Genomic DNA, 17826 nt, shown 5'->3' with positions numbered 1-17826 from the left:
ACTGAAAGTCAGAGTTCAGAACAGCTTCCATGATTCACGATGGCAGGGACCTACCTGCAGAGTTTAAACGTAATGAAACTTTAACTCACAGATTTGGTTTCTGTTTAGCAATTGCCACCTCAAAGTAAACTAGTCCATCTCTTAACGCGTATCATATTCACCAGCCAAGACTATGGAGACACAGGTCAGCCTGTTAGTGTATCCCCACGTCGTTCGTTAGTATGCATCACAAGTCTGCGCAGTCGCATCATTGGCTGATCAAGTGCAGCTGTGCCACTGATGCAATGTCCTCTGCTGGTTATGGCAGGAATTTGGAATTTGGCCATGGTGCCAGCGATAACTCGCCTCTTTGTGAAGGACACCATGGGATCTTTAACGTCCACCAACAAATGCAGGCAGATGGGACTCCCATTTAACGTCCATCCAAGGGATGCCACACACATTCATGAATCACAGGGATTACAGTTTATAGCTGTGTCGGGATTCAAACCAAGGCTTGACAGCTTAGAGGTGAGTGTGCATACCTCCAGGCCATCCTACCTGCCCATATCCCCACTGAATCCCTTGTTCATGATGTGGAGGAATCCAGGTTCAAACCCCATATCTCATCATTTATTTGCAGTTCATGAGAAAGTACACCAATGTATACAAATGTCTTTGTCCTGTCTGTGATGTATGCACCTTCATGGGTAGGGTGGCAGGCTTGGGATCTTAAGGTCCTGAGGTCAAATCCTGCTCGGCTGTTCAATTAATACCAGGTTGGGTTGACTCAGCCTGTCATCCATCCGAGGTCAGCAAAATGAGGACCAGCTTGCTGCGATGATTGAGCCATTCGAGTATCCTGCGTCAGAGTGGCGACCCATGATTGTGCCCAATAGCCCCTGAGACTCCTTCGGCAGCACTGACGCTCTGCACGGAGTATGGTCCCAATGGATCGATGTATGGACAAGCTCCACTACAAGTCTTCGATTAATTAAATTATTAAAAGTAAAACACATTTTAACAAGCCGGTAGGCGGACATGGGTAGTCGATCAAGTCGAATTTAGTCGTTTTTAAGCCGTTACTTGCCAACAAAAGCGTCCATAGCAACGCTTCTTTCTCACACATAACTAGGACATACCATGAACCTTCCATCCAGTTTCATGTATATCTGACTCATAGTCTCTGAGATATAACGAACTTCGTTTTTTTATTGTTTTCGACCAGGGTTCATTCAAAGTCTATCTACTCCGACAGTTTTCATAGGATCCGGCTGGAAATTTTTGACAATATGGCTGAATGTACTGCCTACAGTCGCTCATGGCCCGATTTTTGATTTTCGAAAAAATTAATTTTTGAGATTTTTTTTTGAAAATTTCAAAGGTCTGTTGCTCGGCAATGGATGGGTCCATAGCAACGGTTCTCATTTGCACACAACTAGGTCATGGTATGAACCTACCAACCAAGTTTCATTGAAATCGCCATTGTAATAACAGAGCACTGGACTGAACAGACATACATACAGACAGACAGACAGACAAACATATCGAGGGAAATACTGATAATAAGGGTAGAGAAGCCGGTAGGCGACATGGCTGCTCGCTCTAGATAGAAAGCTGGCCAACGTGACTAACTGATATTCATGTACATGCTATCAATCAATTTCATTCCTTAACAATCGAATGGCCACGGCGCGATGATCAGAGTACAAATTAGCGAAAGTTAGAGTATGCATGTATCGGAGATTTTCGTAATTTGTATGTACAGTCCACAATAAGTGTACGATATACGATAAAGTATTTTAGCTGTTGCTAAGCAACGGAGCTGTGCATAGCAACGATTCATTTTTGTGTACATGCCAGCCACATTGTACACATTTCACCCAAGTTTCATCAAAATCAGACTCTTTCTCTTAGAGATATTCACAATTAACCATTTCTGAAATGTTTGACATGTACTCGCCCAGAACATATCTCCTCCTACAAATATTTTCTGTTAGGGCTGCAAATTGGCATGAAGGGAGCCAGATAGATTGCGCACAGAACTCTAAGCTTCGATTTTTCGAATTTATTTTTTCGATTTTTTTCGATTTTTTTTGACCACTTTAAAGGGCAGTTGCTATGCCGTTGCTAGGGCTCGGGGTTCCATACTCGAAAGCACACGATTCCCAGAAATATTGGTCCTACCTACCAAATTTCATTGGAATCAGTTGAGTGGTTTAGCCCCAAGGCTTGACCAAAGTTTCGCGGACAGACAGACAGATGGAAATGTCCAGAACAAGCCGGTAGGCGACATGGCTGCTCGCTCTAGATGGAAAGCTGGCCCACACGACAAGCCGATATTCATGTACATGCTATCAATCAATTTAGCACAATTAAGATGATTATCACAGCCCTCTTAGTTTGCGCCCAGAAACGCGCCTTGTAAAATTTCATGCATGTTTCCAAAGATACTCTAACAAATGGCAGCCCTGGTAATTCCATTTATCGATTCGCTAAACATTTTATGTTTTTATATGATGCTGTAAGATATTCCCATTTGGCACAAAAAACAGGTCCCTCGGAGGTCCAGTTTCGGAGGTATTGATTTTTTGTACAGTCCACAATAAGTGTACGATGTACGATAATGTATTTTAGTTGTTGCTAATCAACGGAGGTGTGCATAGCAACCATTCATTTTTCTGTACATGCTCGCCACATTGTACACATTTCACCCAAGTTTCATCAAAATCAGACTCTTTCTCTTAGAGATATTCGCAATTAACCGTTTCTGAAATGTTCGACATGTACTCACCCAAAACCTATCTCCTCCTACAAATATTTTTTGTTAGGACTGCAAATTGGCATGAAGGGAGCTAGATAGATTGCGCACAGAACTGTAAGCTTCGATTTTTCGATTTTTTTTTGATTTTTTTCGATTTTTTGACCACTTTAAAGGGCCGTTGCTAGGGCCCGGGGTCCCATATTCGAAAGCACACGATTCCCAGAAATATTGGTCCTGCCTACCAAATTTCATTGGTATCGGTTGAGTGGTTTTGCCCCTCGGCTTTACCAAAGTTTCGCGGACAGACAGACAGATGGAAATGTCCAGAATAAGGGTGCTCTAAGAGCAGCCAATAAGGGTAGACTAGATCCACTATCCAACAAACATATCGATGGAAATACTGATAATAAGGGTAGACTAGATCGACTACCCAACATTTCTCTGATCCCAGTGTTGTTTTACATTTTTAATTGTGCTTTTGCAATTCATATGAGTGGAAAAGTGAATAAATTAAAACATGTTTGATTTACCTGTAAACTGAGAGCTTCACACACCATTACCGTCGAGCTTTTCCAATTGCTTTTTTCTAACCTGTGACCATCAGTTCACCTCTTGGACATCTTTTCCACTGCATGCCCATTTATTTGCATGCCAATGGCAGTTGGGAAATTACATGCCTCTAAATCGAGCCTTTTGCACCTCTCTCTCGAGGTTCGTAATGAATACGTGCCGTCGTACGTCACGAGAGGGCACTTTGTAACGATCTTTTCTGCCCTGTTCCATCACAGCTGCCAAATCGTCAGGAATCTCTTCGTTGCATGCAGGATTTTTTTTCTTCATTCTTTAATCAGAAAGGAAACTCTGACCCTTGGCAGCGAAAATGTCTGCCGTCTGTCGAATCACTCTCTAGCCGGAGCAGACAATGCTATTTGGGATTTGTTTGGGGGATCTGAGGCTATGATAATGTCCTTTAAATCCTTCAAAGTTTCACTTTAAAATTTCTATTTTCTTCTCAATTCTTTCCCTTTCCCGCAAACACTCCAATTCTGTCTAATCCTTTGTTCCAACACTGATTGCATCTGCCTCAGTATTCTCCTATTTTCCTCTAATGAAGGGTGAACGCTCAAAAAGTTAGCTTCCCACTGAGGTTAGGACACCTCAATCAACGTCATGTTGATTTCATCCATTTTTCAACCTGTCCGCCAATGCAGATTGACATGAGCCTTGACCAGCAATGACTAGTTTTTCATTCCATATCAAACAGGTACTCCATGCAGTTTATCAGCATCAGCAAAGACCAGTTTACATGGGTTTGCATGAAAGCAAAAGCAATTTCTTTGAGCAAATGGCATAGCAAGCACTTCCTTGTTTTAAATATTGAGCCATTTATCTGTGCAGAGAAGGAGGTCAAAGATTACTTTGGAGAAGAAGGTCAGAGATTACTTTATGGCCTTTCTTTGCCTGTCCAACCACCAGGCCATCACTTGCTTTCAAGAGCACCCCGACGAAGCGTCCAACCGTGACACCCACGTAATTTATCCTCAACACTTGCTCTCTCAGCACCGAAAGAGACCAAAAGATAAATGATAAACTTTTCAAGGAAACTGCTTGAATAATCAAAATGAAACCTCATTGGAGAGAGACCTTTTGGAGGAAGAACGATGCGTCACTGAATCGTATTGATTAGCCTTTTGCATCGCCATAGATATGTTTTCTATTTTTTTGCTAGAATGCACGATTACTTTTGTTTATTAATTTTCAATTGAAAAGCAATGAAATGCTCATCAGAATTCCATCAGATCTCCAAACAAATAATCGGAGGTTGGTTTTTTTTTGTGCTGCCTTCCCTTCCCTGTCCTTCGCAACGCCATTACCTTGTCCTTTCTCTAATCCCAAGAAGAACTCTTTCCATTATCACCACCTTCTGGTAAATGCAAAGGGTTTGACATCATTTCTCGTTAATGGGAATGCTGGGTGTAAGGTGTCATGCTTAACAGTAACTAACACACCACCTCCCTTGTTGTGTTGTTTTCACAATAATTGCCGAGGCCTCCGTGCAGGGTGTAACAACAAAAACGATGAGACGATTTGGATTAATATTCATGCACAGTTATAGGTTGTTTTAACACCGCACGATGTATTCTGCACTCGCATATCTGCAAAGTGTACAGTTACACAAAGTTGTACAAACAGATTTTCGATTTTATAAGAAGAAGATTGATATCCTATCGGGCATTCTACATCTTACGGATGAAAAAGGGAGTGCATGAAATGAGGGGGGAGAAATTGGGGAGATGGATAGAGTAAATGGGAATAAATATTAATAACAAATGGGGAGAAAGGGGGCAGGTATAAACGAATCATATATACCCAATCCGATGTACCATAATCTGTGACAGAGCATTGGTTAGGGCAGGAATTTGCAATTTGTTTAGAGTACCATAGATAACCTGCCTACTCTTTGCAAAGGACACTGCAGGATCTTTAACATCTACCAACTAATGCTGGCAGATAGAAAACCCAGCCTAACATCCACCTCAGGCACGGCAAAGGCATTGATGCCTTGCCCTGCTGTGAAACACCAGTTTATAGCTGGGTTTGGAGGTGAGTGTGCATACCCCTAGGCTTTTATATATATATATATATATATATATATATATATATATATATATATATATATATATATATATATATATATATATACATATATATGAAAAACAAAGACCCACTCGCATCTCTCACCTGTGAATGGAGGGAATAACCAATTAGCTCTCACCTAATCAATGTTTCTGTCTGCGCTGTTGCTGATGATTCGCCAACAAGTGATGAAACCAGTCCGGCAACTAAGAGGGTGTGTAGCAATGGGATTTTCATGTGTGCACTATTTGTGAACATCTTTATAGCTGTGGAGGAAACTCTGGGAAGTGCTTGAAACAACAAAGGGCTCATCTTGTGTCGCTTTCCTGGTTGCTTTATGCAGCTTCTTCGGCTATAAGAGCATGGGAGGAGTCGTGATATATATGTGTATATATATATATATATATATATATATATATATATATATATATATATATATATATATATATATATATATATATATATATATATATATATATATGTCTTCCATTGTTCAGATAATTATGAGGTCCTTGGGTTTGAGTTCCGGGTTGGGTCAATATTTTTTCACACCAGCCCCATGCAGTAATTTATTCCTGCTTATTAAATTTCTATTTGTGGTTTGTCTCGAATATATGCACATTCTTACACACACTCACGCACATACACGGGGTCTGCTGAGCAGGCATGTTCAGTAAGACCGGCCATTATAAAGCTTGCATTGTTCGTGTGAGAAAGTTCTGAGGCTATCCAAAGACTCAATAGCTCAGTGGGCTGCTACTGCATAAGTGATGAGGTCTTTCGGTTTGAGTCTTGGGTTGAGTTAGAAAATTTTCACACCAGCCCTATGCAGGAATTTATTCCTGTTTATTAAATTTGTGTATATATATATATGTATATATATATATATATATATATATATATATATATATATATATATATATATATATATATATATATATATATATACATACATACATACATATACATATATATTTGTCTTCCATTGTTCAGATAATTAAATTGTCTTCCCACATGTGATGTTGCTGTTCTAACGTAATGGTCAAACATGGCTGCCCCTATGGATGTCTGTCAGAAGCAATGTGCTGTTATTGATTGAATTCTTGGTGTGTGAAGTTCTTTTTCCATAGAGAATTTGCTTGATACCACTCCGTTGACGGTCTCTTCGTCTCTAGTTTGAAGTGGTGCAACCAGGTTTCGTCTCCCGTCACGATGCATGCCAGAAATTGCTGTCCTTCATCGTCAAACCATGCAAGCAGTTCCGAACTAATGGTTTTGCGCTGCTCCTTTTGTGTGTCTGTCAATTGTCGAGGAACCCCTCGTGCACAGACCTTTACGTAGCCCAAATATTTCACTATTCTGCACACACTTGCTTCAGCAATGTCCAGTTGAAGTGACAGTTCTCTAACAGTTACGCATCTGTCTGCCATAATGATGTTGTTAACTTTTTCAACATTGACATCTGTCCATGCTGATCTTGACTTACCACTGTGAGGGCAGTCGCGCATTACGGTATGTTCAACTCCTGCGGACATTATCTGCTTGGCCCATTTGCCACCTGTGCTGCAGTCAACAGCATCGTCCCCATATGCCTTCTGTAATCGCTTATGGGTGTTTTCAATAGCCCCCTTTTCACACGCCAATAATTCAATAACAGCACGTTGCTTCTGATAGACATCCATGGGGGCAGCCATGTTTGGCGACCTGCTACAGCAACTCCACATGTGGGAAGACAATGTAATTATCATATTATGAGGTGGGAAGGATGTACCTAAACACTGTACAAGTAACAATGCTGTCGAATAAATATACTATTGTAAAACAAAATTGTGGGGCATTACTTTTGGAGTGAACCTTGAATGTACATAGATAGATAGATACATGCATACATACATACATACATTCATACACACATTCATTTATTACTATTATTATATATCTCGATTGCAAGATAGCCGAGAGGTAGGGGCATTCACCTCTGAGTTGTCTTACCTGGGTGGATATCAAAAAGTATAGAGGATCCATATTATTATTATTATTATTATTATTATTATTATTATTATTTTCATTTGCAGCACAAGGGCAGCATAATTTGCCAGGTGCACGGAGGGACCACTGATGCTGTAGGTTAGAGCAATAATTTGTAATTTGTTCAGGGTGCCAGCAATAGCTCCCCGATTCTTCGCGAAGGATACCGTGAGATCTTTTTAACCTCCACCAATCAATGTTGGCAGACGGGATGCCCGGTTTAATATACATCTGAAGGACTGTGCACACAATGAAGAATCGGGTGTGGAGGATGTTAATTACACATCAGGGAATGCAGATGAGGAGACCATCATCATGCAAGCTAACCTCTGGCTCAGGTCTACCTTGACATCCCCATTATCGATGCTGGAACTATTTGATGAGGCCAACATTGGCAAGTGGCCACGTTTGTGTGCATATGGATCCGCACATCCTTTATGCTGTATACAAATGCTCAGGGCTTCCAGTCTCAAAGCTGGTATTTTCATGGGCTAATTAGAAAACGAGTGGCCGAAATGTGGACCATCATCTATTCTCCACATTGTGCTGAGTAATTACCCTCGCCGAAAGACATGGTATTGCATTTGGGTCCTTTTGGTTTTGGTTTTTCTATGAAACCTTTTTGGATTGAGACAACATTTTCACCATAGGTGCGACTATTCATGTAGAATGTTTTAATGATAACTAGACGACCCATGGGTTCCCGTTGTGACAGCGGTTGATGAAAAAAAAAAGATACAAAATTTTAATATTATTTCGTGGTCAAACTTTAACTTGAAGAAAATTTGAGCATTTACCTAAGGAGTCATCGTTCAACGAAGCACGCGTCTAAACACAAATTTATTTATTAACGAACACGGAAGTATTAGATAAAAATGACGATGTTTATTTTATGCTTAAAAATAAATCGTTCTTTGTCTATACTAAATGTTTGAGATTTTTTAATAAATAATTTCAAGAAAAAAAAAAGATAGCTCCAGCAAACTATACCGCTGAGGTTGTTTTCATTGATCAAATTCTCCCGAAGAGGACTTGACTGAATTGGGAATTGATTTTTTAAATAATTTTTTTCGTTTCCCGATTTGAACAAAATTTGATATTGCGCGTCAATGTGAAAAAACAAACGGAGAAAAGAAAGTCAAAGAAATTATTGTGCGTAATCTTCGAAACACAATTTTATTTATTAATGAACACGGAAGTATTAGATCAAAATGGTGATGTTTACTTTATGCTTAAAAATAAATCGTTCTTTGTCTATACTAAATGTTTGAGATTTTTTAATAAATCATTTCAAGAAAAAAAAAAGATAGCTCCAGCGAACTATATCGCTGAGGTTGTTTCCATTGATCAAATTCTCCAGAAGAGTACTTGACTGAATCGGGAATTGATTTTTTAATATTTTTTTTCATTGCCCGATTTGAACGAAACTTGATACTGCAGACTGCAGGGGAATGGTGAGTGAGGTGGCCCTAAATTTTTTGCGCTATCGTGTTCTGTTTTGGCTGCATTTCGGGAACATACATGCATACATACATACATACATACATACATACATACATACATATATACAAGATGAGAGTTTTAGTCATATATAGCTCGAAGAAGAAGATAGATTATAACATCAAAGGTTACATGGTGTGGCAGCCATGTTGGAAAAATGGAAAAACTTTGGACCTCTGTATCTCTCAAACCAGACCAAGGGAAATTTTTTTTAACTTGGCACATGGCAAGTACTCCTCATGGGGAATGAGTTTGATTTTTTAATGATGTCATAGGTACCATCGTTACGACGTCATAATTGCATATGTAGAATGCTACTTCTGATCGGTATGAAAATTTGAGGGTCATCTCAGGATAAAATGGTCCACAGAAAAAAAAATGATAACGTCATCGGTCACATAGTTCAACAGGCATATTGTTAAAAAATGAATCTTCTTCTTTTGGCTGTGCCCTTTAGGGGTTGCCACAGCAGATCATCTGTATGATCCGCATAGTGATTTGGCACATGTTTTATGCCAGATGCCCTTCGTGACACAACCCTGGTCGCCTCTTACGACACAGGGATATGGTACACCTATTTTAACCAGGGTATACACCGGCCCAGTACACTGGTACTCATTTTGCCGACCTTGGAAGGATGACAGGCTGAGTCAACCCCCTGGTGTATTAATTCAGTGGCCCAATGGGGCTTGAACTCAGGACCTTTTGGATCCCAAGCTGCTGCCCTAATCACTGCACCAACACCAGGCTCTATTGTTAAAAAATGAATAACCTTCAAAAATCTTATCTGAAGTGGCTGAACAGATCAAGGCAAAACTTTACACATATGACCACCTATCCATGAGGAACAAAAGGTTCACACAAATTACTTCATAGGTCACATGGTTTGGCAGCCATATTGGATTTACTCTAAAACCTATAAAAACAAGGACAAATGTGTCTAAGAGCAGCGTGCTAAAGGTTTTGTCGGCTAAAAAAAAAACAAACAAAAAAAACAACAACAACTTCCGATATTTCGTCACGTGCCTTGATTAAGCCAATAGCGAGACCCGTCATAGTGTATTTACGTATTTACGACATAAATAGTGTATTTACGAAATTACAATACATTAAATGGAATAATCTTTAAATAGTAACGTGAACTTTTCGAAACTTTAAAGCAAATGTCTGAATATATTTAAAAGTTCATGATAGATGCTCTCAAAAGGCACCCTCAATGCGAGGATGTGTACAAGTGTTTAGTATTTAAGGAGATCCGGATACTGTATATAAAAGAGCCGAGTCCTAATATAAAGGTTTTGTCTTCACAACAACAACAACAACAACAACAACAACAACAACAACAACAACAAGAACAAGAACAAGAACAAGAACAAGAAGAAGAAGAACAACGCCGAGCTCTCTTAGAGCAGCGTTTGCTACGCGAGATGCTGCTAAAAATCTTCTTATCCAGAATAGCTGGACAGATTAAGGGGAAACTTCACACAAATATTCCCCAAGCCTTGGGTGTACAAGTTTGTTAAGAAATAATTGATAGGTCACATGGTTTGGCAGCCATATTGGATTGAAGAAAAATATAAAAAAAAATTTTCTCTGAAACCACTTAATCAATTGATGTGAAACTTCACAATTATGATAAAGTCGTGATGGGGAATACATATTTTAAATTTCAACTTGATCGAATCCATGGTCTGACAGCCAGAATTATTTGATTTTTTAATCTGGGTTCTTTTTTATTTTTATTTTTTGAATAATACTCACTTGGCTGTTCCTGGATGAATTTGAGGTTGAGGAGTAGCAGTTGAAATGTGAATCATATCCAGGTTCTTCCTGATGACTTCATCTTTGCTTTTTGCTTTTTCGAGTTCCTTCTGATGACTCCAATGCAGGACTGTATCTATTTGGTCATCCATTTGATTTAAATCGAATTTATTTTAATTCCATTCTAAATACAATTGAATAATGAAAAAAAACGTCATGTGTCAGGGTCAGGTGTCCAATCAAAACGGGGTTGCATCAAAGCGGGATGTCTTGGTACCCGGTCATCACTACCAGCATTTATAAAGTGGCAGTTCTAATTATGTCTCATTAATTACAAAACACACCAGTACACAAACACCACACAAACCAAGTCCTGGCGAGGGTCTGCAATCTCTGATTGCTCTTTTTCTTGTTTTTCTTTAGAATATTGTGCTTTTCATGATAAATGATTGTACTCAAACTGAAGACAAATTGCTACCTCTCAAGGCAAATATTTCCTTCTCCCTTTCACACTTCAATGCAGTGTAGGTAGAATTTGACTCACAGTCAACACTCATCAAAGCTATAATGCCAATGGCAGTGACAGTCATTACTGTCTGGTCCACGGTGTAGTAATTTGTATGATGCCAACCATTAGGAGCATCTGCAACCTAATAATTTCATCATTTTTTTTACTTACTTTGAACTTTCTTCCTGTGAGTTAATTCTAGATTGTTTTATTGGTTTATTTCATTTAATGCTTCTTAAATTCAGGAACAGGTATTCGTTTTGAGGTGTCATTTATGAAAACATCCGAATCAGGATCAAGTGTGGTAAATTGTCGAGTGGTCCATTAACAAGATGATGTGCAAAACAAGGCTATTAACACATGGTTAGATTTGCATTCTGTGTGCATTGATGTAAAATGTTTGGTTACGTAGGTTAATATTGCCATCACTAAGCTCACTATGGGATCGGTGTTATGTTGCAGGCCTGGTGAGCACGACAGCACGCAGACTTGATCGGGAAAAGCAGGCCGAGCACAAACTGGAGGTAAGGAAAAAAATTTTCCCTACAAAAGCAAGGCTCAGGGGGTAGTAGCACAACAACTTGGCACAAACAGCAAGGGAATGCATGAACAGAAAAGGCAGAGAGAGAGAGAGAGAGAGAGAGAGAGAGAGAGAGAGAGAGAGAGAGAGAGAGAGAGAGAGAGAGAGAGAGAGAGAGAGAGAGAGAGAGAGAGAGAGTGAGAGTAAAACGAAAAAAAAACCACTGAAACCAGTAAGTAAGGTTTGGTTCGGAAGGATTAATGGGGGTTAACAAAGATAATGGGTCAGTATGGAGAATGACATAATGATGTGAGATGGTGGTGCACTGCATGTTTGGAGCTCTGGGAAGAGTGTGAAAGAACGGCATCTGGAAGGTGGTTCTACAGATGGAAGAAGTGAGGAACAAAGGAGTTGAGGTGTGGAGCCAGCCTGGATTTTATAGGTTTAACCAGGAGAGTGCTACTGTAACAACGCGTGCATCCTAGATAATTCGACATCCGTCTGTGCTGATCATGACCTGTCACTGCGAGGGCAGTTTTAGTTCTTACACGAGCCTCGACTTGGCATGCAAAAAAAAATTCCAAGATAATCTGGGGGAGGGTCTGAGGTCTAAGAGAGCAGAGGGAGCAATGTCCGAAAAGATGAGGTCCCGTCACAGCCATTTCCACATGAGTTCCAACTGGCATGTATTACCGACCATGCAAACACAATGCCTATGTCACAACATCAAAGGGGAATTTTTGATATTAGTGTTGCATAAGATCCTTGGGCAGACCAATGGGTGGGAGTGGTCAAGTGTGCACTGATGATGTGGAAAGGAAGAAACATACATTGATCCACATTTTAGTCAATCTCTCCTTTCCTAACTATGGCGGTGTGACACAATTTTAACAGTTAATTGCCACTGCAGATATCTGTCTGTGGGTGGATGCAGCATGTGGTATTCATGCAGCTTTATAATGGCCACTGGTGCAAACTGGAGCACACATACATTTATACCAAAAACTTCAAAATTGAATACTTGGCGTTTTACCTCACACAAACTTTACCGTGTTGTCCAGCAAGTCAAAATATGGTTACAGTATGTCCCAAAACAATTTTCAAGTGTTCAGTGTGTCCCAGAAAAAATGATCACCATGTGTAGATTTCACATTTCTTGCATTTCACAGCAGAAAAATATTTCGGTATGGTCAAACAAGGCCAAATATCAATCCATCCACTGGGGCCATACACTGTACAGAGCGTCGGTGCTGCCAAAGCAGTCTCCTGGGCCATTGGGTACAATCCTGGATGGGTCGCCACTCCAATGCAGGACACTCAGATGGCCCAATCATCCCAGCAAGCTGGTATTCATTTTGCTGACCTCAGAAGGATGATAGGTCAATGAGTCAATACCACCTGGTATTAATTCAACAACCGAGCAGGATTTGAACTCAGGACTGCAGAATCCCAAACCCACCACCCTAACCATGAAGCCAACAACAGGCAAAAGGCCAATTTGCTTACAGTATATCTCAAATAATTTCAAGTGTACAGTGTGTATCAGAAGAAATTATTACTGAGGAAATAGCACCATCCTAAATTGCCCACTGAAGGTGGGCCAATGCTTGTGTGTATGTATGTATATATATATATATATATATATATATATATATATATATATATATATATATATATATATATATATATGTATGTATATATATATATATATATATATATATACATATACATAGACATATAATATAATATGTTTATGAGCTGCTGATGCACCACCAGCAAGCAGTAGAACATGGAGACAAGCATTCGCTGGTTGCGACACGTTGTCACAACCAACAACACACACCTTCGCATGGGAAAACATGGTAATTAAAGCCTCGGCACCTGGCCGGGCCAGCCGGGAAATTCTCAAAGCATGGCCATCACATCGACCTGCATGCTGCCTATTGAGGACTACGCAATCATCCACAGCCCACACCTGCAGATGCAAAGATCAATCCCGATATCCAAACCCAGGGCATACATGAAACGCGTGACACCAAAATGGTGACCCAAACATCCGAACCAGAAGCAAATCCATCCTCCAATCCTACCCCCTTTATTAAATCTATCCCAACCCTCATGCCGATTGGTTCCATTTGCAGCCCAATCATGACGCAGAGCCATTCCCGTCAGAAGTAATAAGTTCAGCTAATGTGTTTGAAGCTGCACATCTGGTGTCTTTGCGCTGAGGACGGAAGATAAAATCTTGACATTTCAGAAGAATACTAACAAATAACTTTATGATTTTAAGCTCAGTGTGCTTACATTCTCTGTTGTACATGTATATACTGTTGATGTGTGTGTGTGTATGTATGTATATATATATATATATATATATATATATATATATATATATATATATAGATATATATATATATATATATATATATATATATATATATATATATATATATATATATATATATATATATATATATATATATATATATATATATATATATATATATATATATATTGTTGCGGGATTTCGCGCCCGCCGGCGTGCGGACGGCCACGTAAATCGAATCGCGGCACGTCGCCCACCGGACGGACAATCCAGTCGTGACCCTCTCGGACTAACGCCGGGAACCAGTCACGGGTGGACCTTTCGGTCTCACCGCGATCGAGCCAATCAGCCCCCGCGTGGGATAGGGTTGCTCGCCAAATTCGACCTACCTAAGTACCCACGCGGAGGGTAGACCGGGCGATCGCACCTCGCCGCAGGTCGACTTCGGACACGGGCCACTTAAGCGACCCGTTCCGTACTATCAGAATAACCGAGCGGTGTTATCGTCGACCTCGACGGTTCGATTAATTATCGGGCGTATTCAGCCCACTACCAACCCTTTACGTGAAGCAAGATGGGGATTCAATGGAGGAAAAAGACGAAGCGAAGCGGGAAACAGTTCAACAATAAAGCACATTTATTCACGACGAACGGAAAGCACACAAATACAATTCCACCAAATGCACACAAAAAAGAAAACACAATTCCATTTACACAAAAAGCAAACATAAAAGTGAAAACACAGTGCAGAGCTAATACCGACTACCGAGCACACGGCAACACTTATACAATTCTACTTCACAGACGGCGCCGACAACACATACCCAAAACCAAGGAAAAGAAATCCCCCAAGAATGGGGCAGGCCTGAGGCCGAGACCGGGTCGGGCCTACCCGTCTGGTGATGAGACGCGGAGCGGCGATGGCCCCGCAACCCGCGGGCCTCGCGGACAGTGCCTGGCAGGGGGGTGGGAACGGGGCCCCGTTGGCCGCACTATCTCAGCGGGGGGGGAAACAGGAGGGGGTTGCTGATGCTCGGGGTATAGAGGATCTTTATTATGTGCGACGAGCGTCTCCACCTCGGCCAGGTCGCGCTGTCGGCCTCCCTCGGGTGCAGCTTCCTGCACGACGCGAGCACCCCCTCGTCTGGTGTCGCCGCCTTTCCACAGCTCCGTCCCCTCCGTTCCGACTCCACCGCACACGACGAGCAGCTCCACCGCCCGCGAAGTCTTGACCCTCTGCTTCCGACTCTCCTCTTCTTGACTCTCCGACCCCTCTGACTGACGAACACGGTCCTTTTATCCCCCCGTAACTTCGCCTTTGACCCCCTCCCTTTGACCTTTCACCTCGCTCCCCATTGGCCCGAGAAAAAGTGGGCGTGAAGGCTTTTTGATCCACAAATTTGCATATATCGATCGTTCTGGAGGCGGGGCCAAATCGCCCCTCGCTCACCGATTGGACGGCAAAAAGTGGGCGTGTGTCGTTTTTGATCCGTTTTTGAAGCAGAAAATCCGTGGTTTTGTACACGCTGTTCAACGTGCGCCCTACACGAGTCCAGCATCGGTGCCCATGAGTGGCGCGAGATGACGGTGATGCGATGGTGGCGAGTTGTGACGGTAAAGGTCGTGGCGGTTGTGGTGAAGCGGTGTTGTGGTTGGTGGTTGATGTTGTGGTTGTGGTGATGGCGATTGGTCCAAAATAAAGATAGTAAAAGAAAAACGGCTATCCTGAAGAGTCGCAGCACGTATAAATGACATGTATTCCCACTAGACAACGGGTTTGGGCCTAACTACACATGCACTTACCGAGATACCTCACCTAAGGGACCTGAATGGTGGTTTGCGAATCTGGTAACCACAACAATATATATATATACATACATATACATATATATACATACATATACATATATATACATACATATACATATATACATATATATATATATACATATATATATATATATATATATATATATATATATATATATATTTATATTTATATATATATATATATTTATATTTATATATATATATATATATATATATATATATATATATATATATATATATATATATATATATATATATATATATATATATACATATATATAAATATATATGTAAATATATATATACATATATATATATATACATATATATATATATATGTATATATATGTATATATATATATGTATATATATGTATATATATATATATATATATATATACATATAAGCCTGGTGTTGGCGCAGTGGTTAGGGCAGCGGCTTGGGATCCAAGAGGTCCTGAGTTCAAGCCCTGTTGGGCCACTGAATAAATACACCAGGGGGTTGACTCAGCCTGTCATCTTTCCGAGGTCGGCGAAATGAGTACCAGTATACTGGGCCGGTGTATACCCCGGTTAAAATAGGTGTACCTTATCCCTGTGTCGTAAGAGGCGACCAGGGTTGCGTCAGGAAGGGCATCCGGCGTAAAACGTGCCAAATCGCTATGCGGATCATATGGATGATCCGCTGTGGCGACCCCTCACGGGAGCAGCCGAAAGAAGAAGAAGAAGATATATATATATATATATATATATATGCATATATATATATATATATATATACATACATATATATATATATATATATATATATATATGCATATATATATATATATATATATACATACATATATATATATATATATATATTGTTGTGGTTACCAAATTCGCAAACCACCATTCAGGTCCCTTAGGTGAGATATCTCGGTAAGTATATGTGTAGTTAGGCCCAAACCCGTTGTCTAGAGGGAATACATGTCATTTATGCGTGCTGCGACTCTTCAGGATAGCCGTTTTTCTTTTACTATCTTTATTTTGGACCAACCGCCATTGTTACCACCACCAACCACAACATCAACCACCCACCGCGGCGCCGCCTCACGTCACACCTCGCAACCGTCGCATCGCCACCGTTCTTGCGCCGCCTGTGGGTACCGGTGTTGGACTCGTGCAGGGCGCGCGCCGAACAGCGTGTACAAAACCACGGATTTTCCGCTTCAAAAACGGATCAAAAACGACACACGCCCACTTTTGTTCCGTCCAATCGGTAAGTGAGGGGCGATTTGGCCCCGCCTCCAGGGCGTTGGAGGGCGGTCGCTATATGCAAATTTATGGATCAAAAAGTATTCACGCCCACTTTTTCTCGGGCCAATGGGGAGCGAGGTGAAAGGTCGAAGGCAGGGGGTCAAAGATGAGAGAGCGAAGCCACGGGGCTTATATAAGCGACCGCGTTCGTCAGTAGAGGAGAGTAGAGAGAGTTAAGACTTCGCAGTCGGTGGAGTTGGGAAGAAGAAGCAAGAAGGAGTTGGTCGTCGTCGTGTGCGTTGGAGTCGGAGCAAAGGGGACGGAGCTGTGGAGAGGCGGCGAGGGCAGACGAGGGGGTGCTCGCGTCGTGCAGGGAGCTGCACACCAGGGAGGCCGACGGCGCGACCTGGCCGAGGTGGAGACGCTCGTCGCGGGACTCGAGGCAGAGTAGAAATCCTCTATACCCCGAGCATCAGCAACCCCCTCCTGTTTCCCCCCGCGACCAAGGGGGCCCCTTTTCCCACCCCCTACCAGACACTGTCCGCGTGGCCCGCGGAGTTGAGGCACCATCGCCGCTCCGCGTCTCATCACCAGATGGGTAGGCCCGACCCGGTCTCGGCCTCAGGCCCGCCTCATCCTTGAGGGTATTCTTTTCTTGGTTTTGGGTATGTGTTGTCGGCGCCGTCTGTGAAGTAAAATTGTATAAGTGTTGCCGTGTGCTCGCGTAATCGG

General features: G+C 41.4%; 1 protein-coding gene across 6 annotated transcripts in view; it reads left to right on the top strand.

Annotated features, from left to right (window-relative positions):
• The window catches only part of LOC147014469 (protocadherin Fat 1-like), a 316783-nt gene that overhangs the window by 189827 nt on the left and 109130 nt on the right, over positions 1–17826 (top strand). For all 6 annotated transcript variants that reach the window (XM_085850626.1, XM_085850625.1, XM_085850627.1 and 3 more), the window contains exon 4: positions 11640–11701. In XM_085850626.1, the coding sequence (XP_085706752.1) occupies positions 11640–11701 (62 nt within the window). The remainder of the gene's footprint in view (positions 1–11639; positions 11702–17826) is intronic.

This window comes from Eptatretus burgeri, chromosome 13, assembly GCF_056783735.1.
Source record: "Eptatretus burgeri isolate ZD-2024b chromosome 13, Ebu_testis_v1, whole genome shotgun sequence".
NCBI lineage: Eukaryota > Metazoa > Chordata > Myxini > Myxiniformes > Myxinidae > Eptatretus > Eptatretus burgeri.
This window is presented reverse-complemented; position numbering and strand designations above follow the sequence as displayed.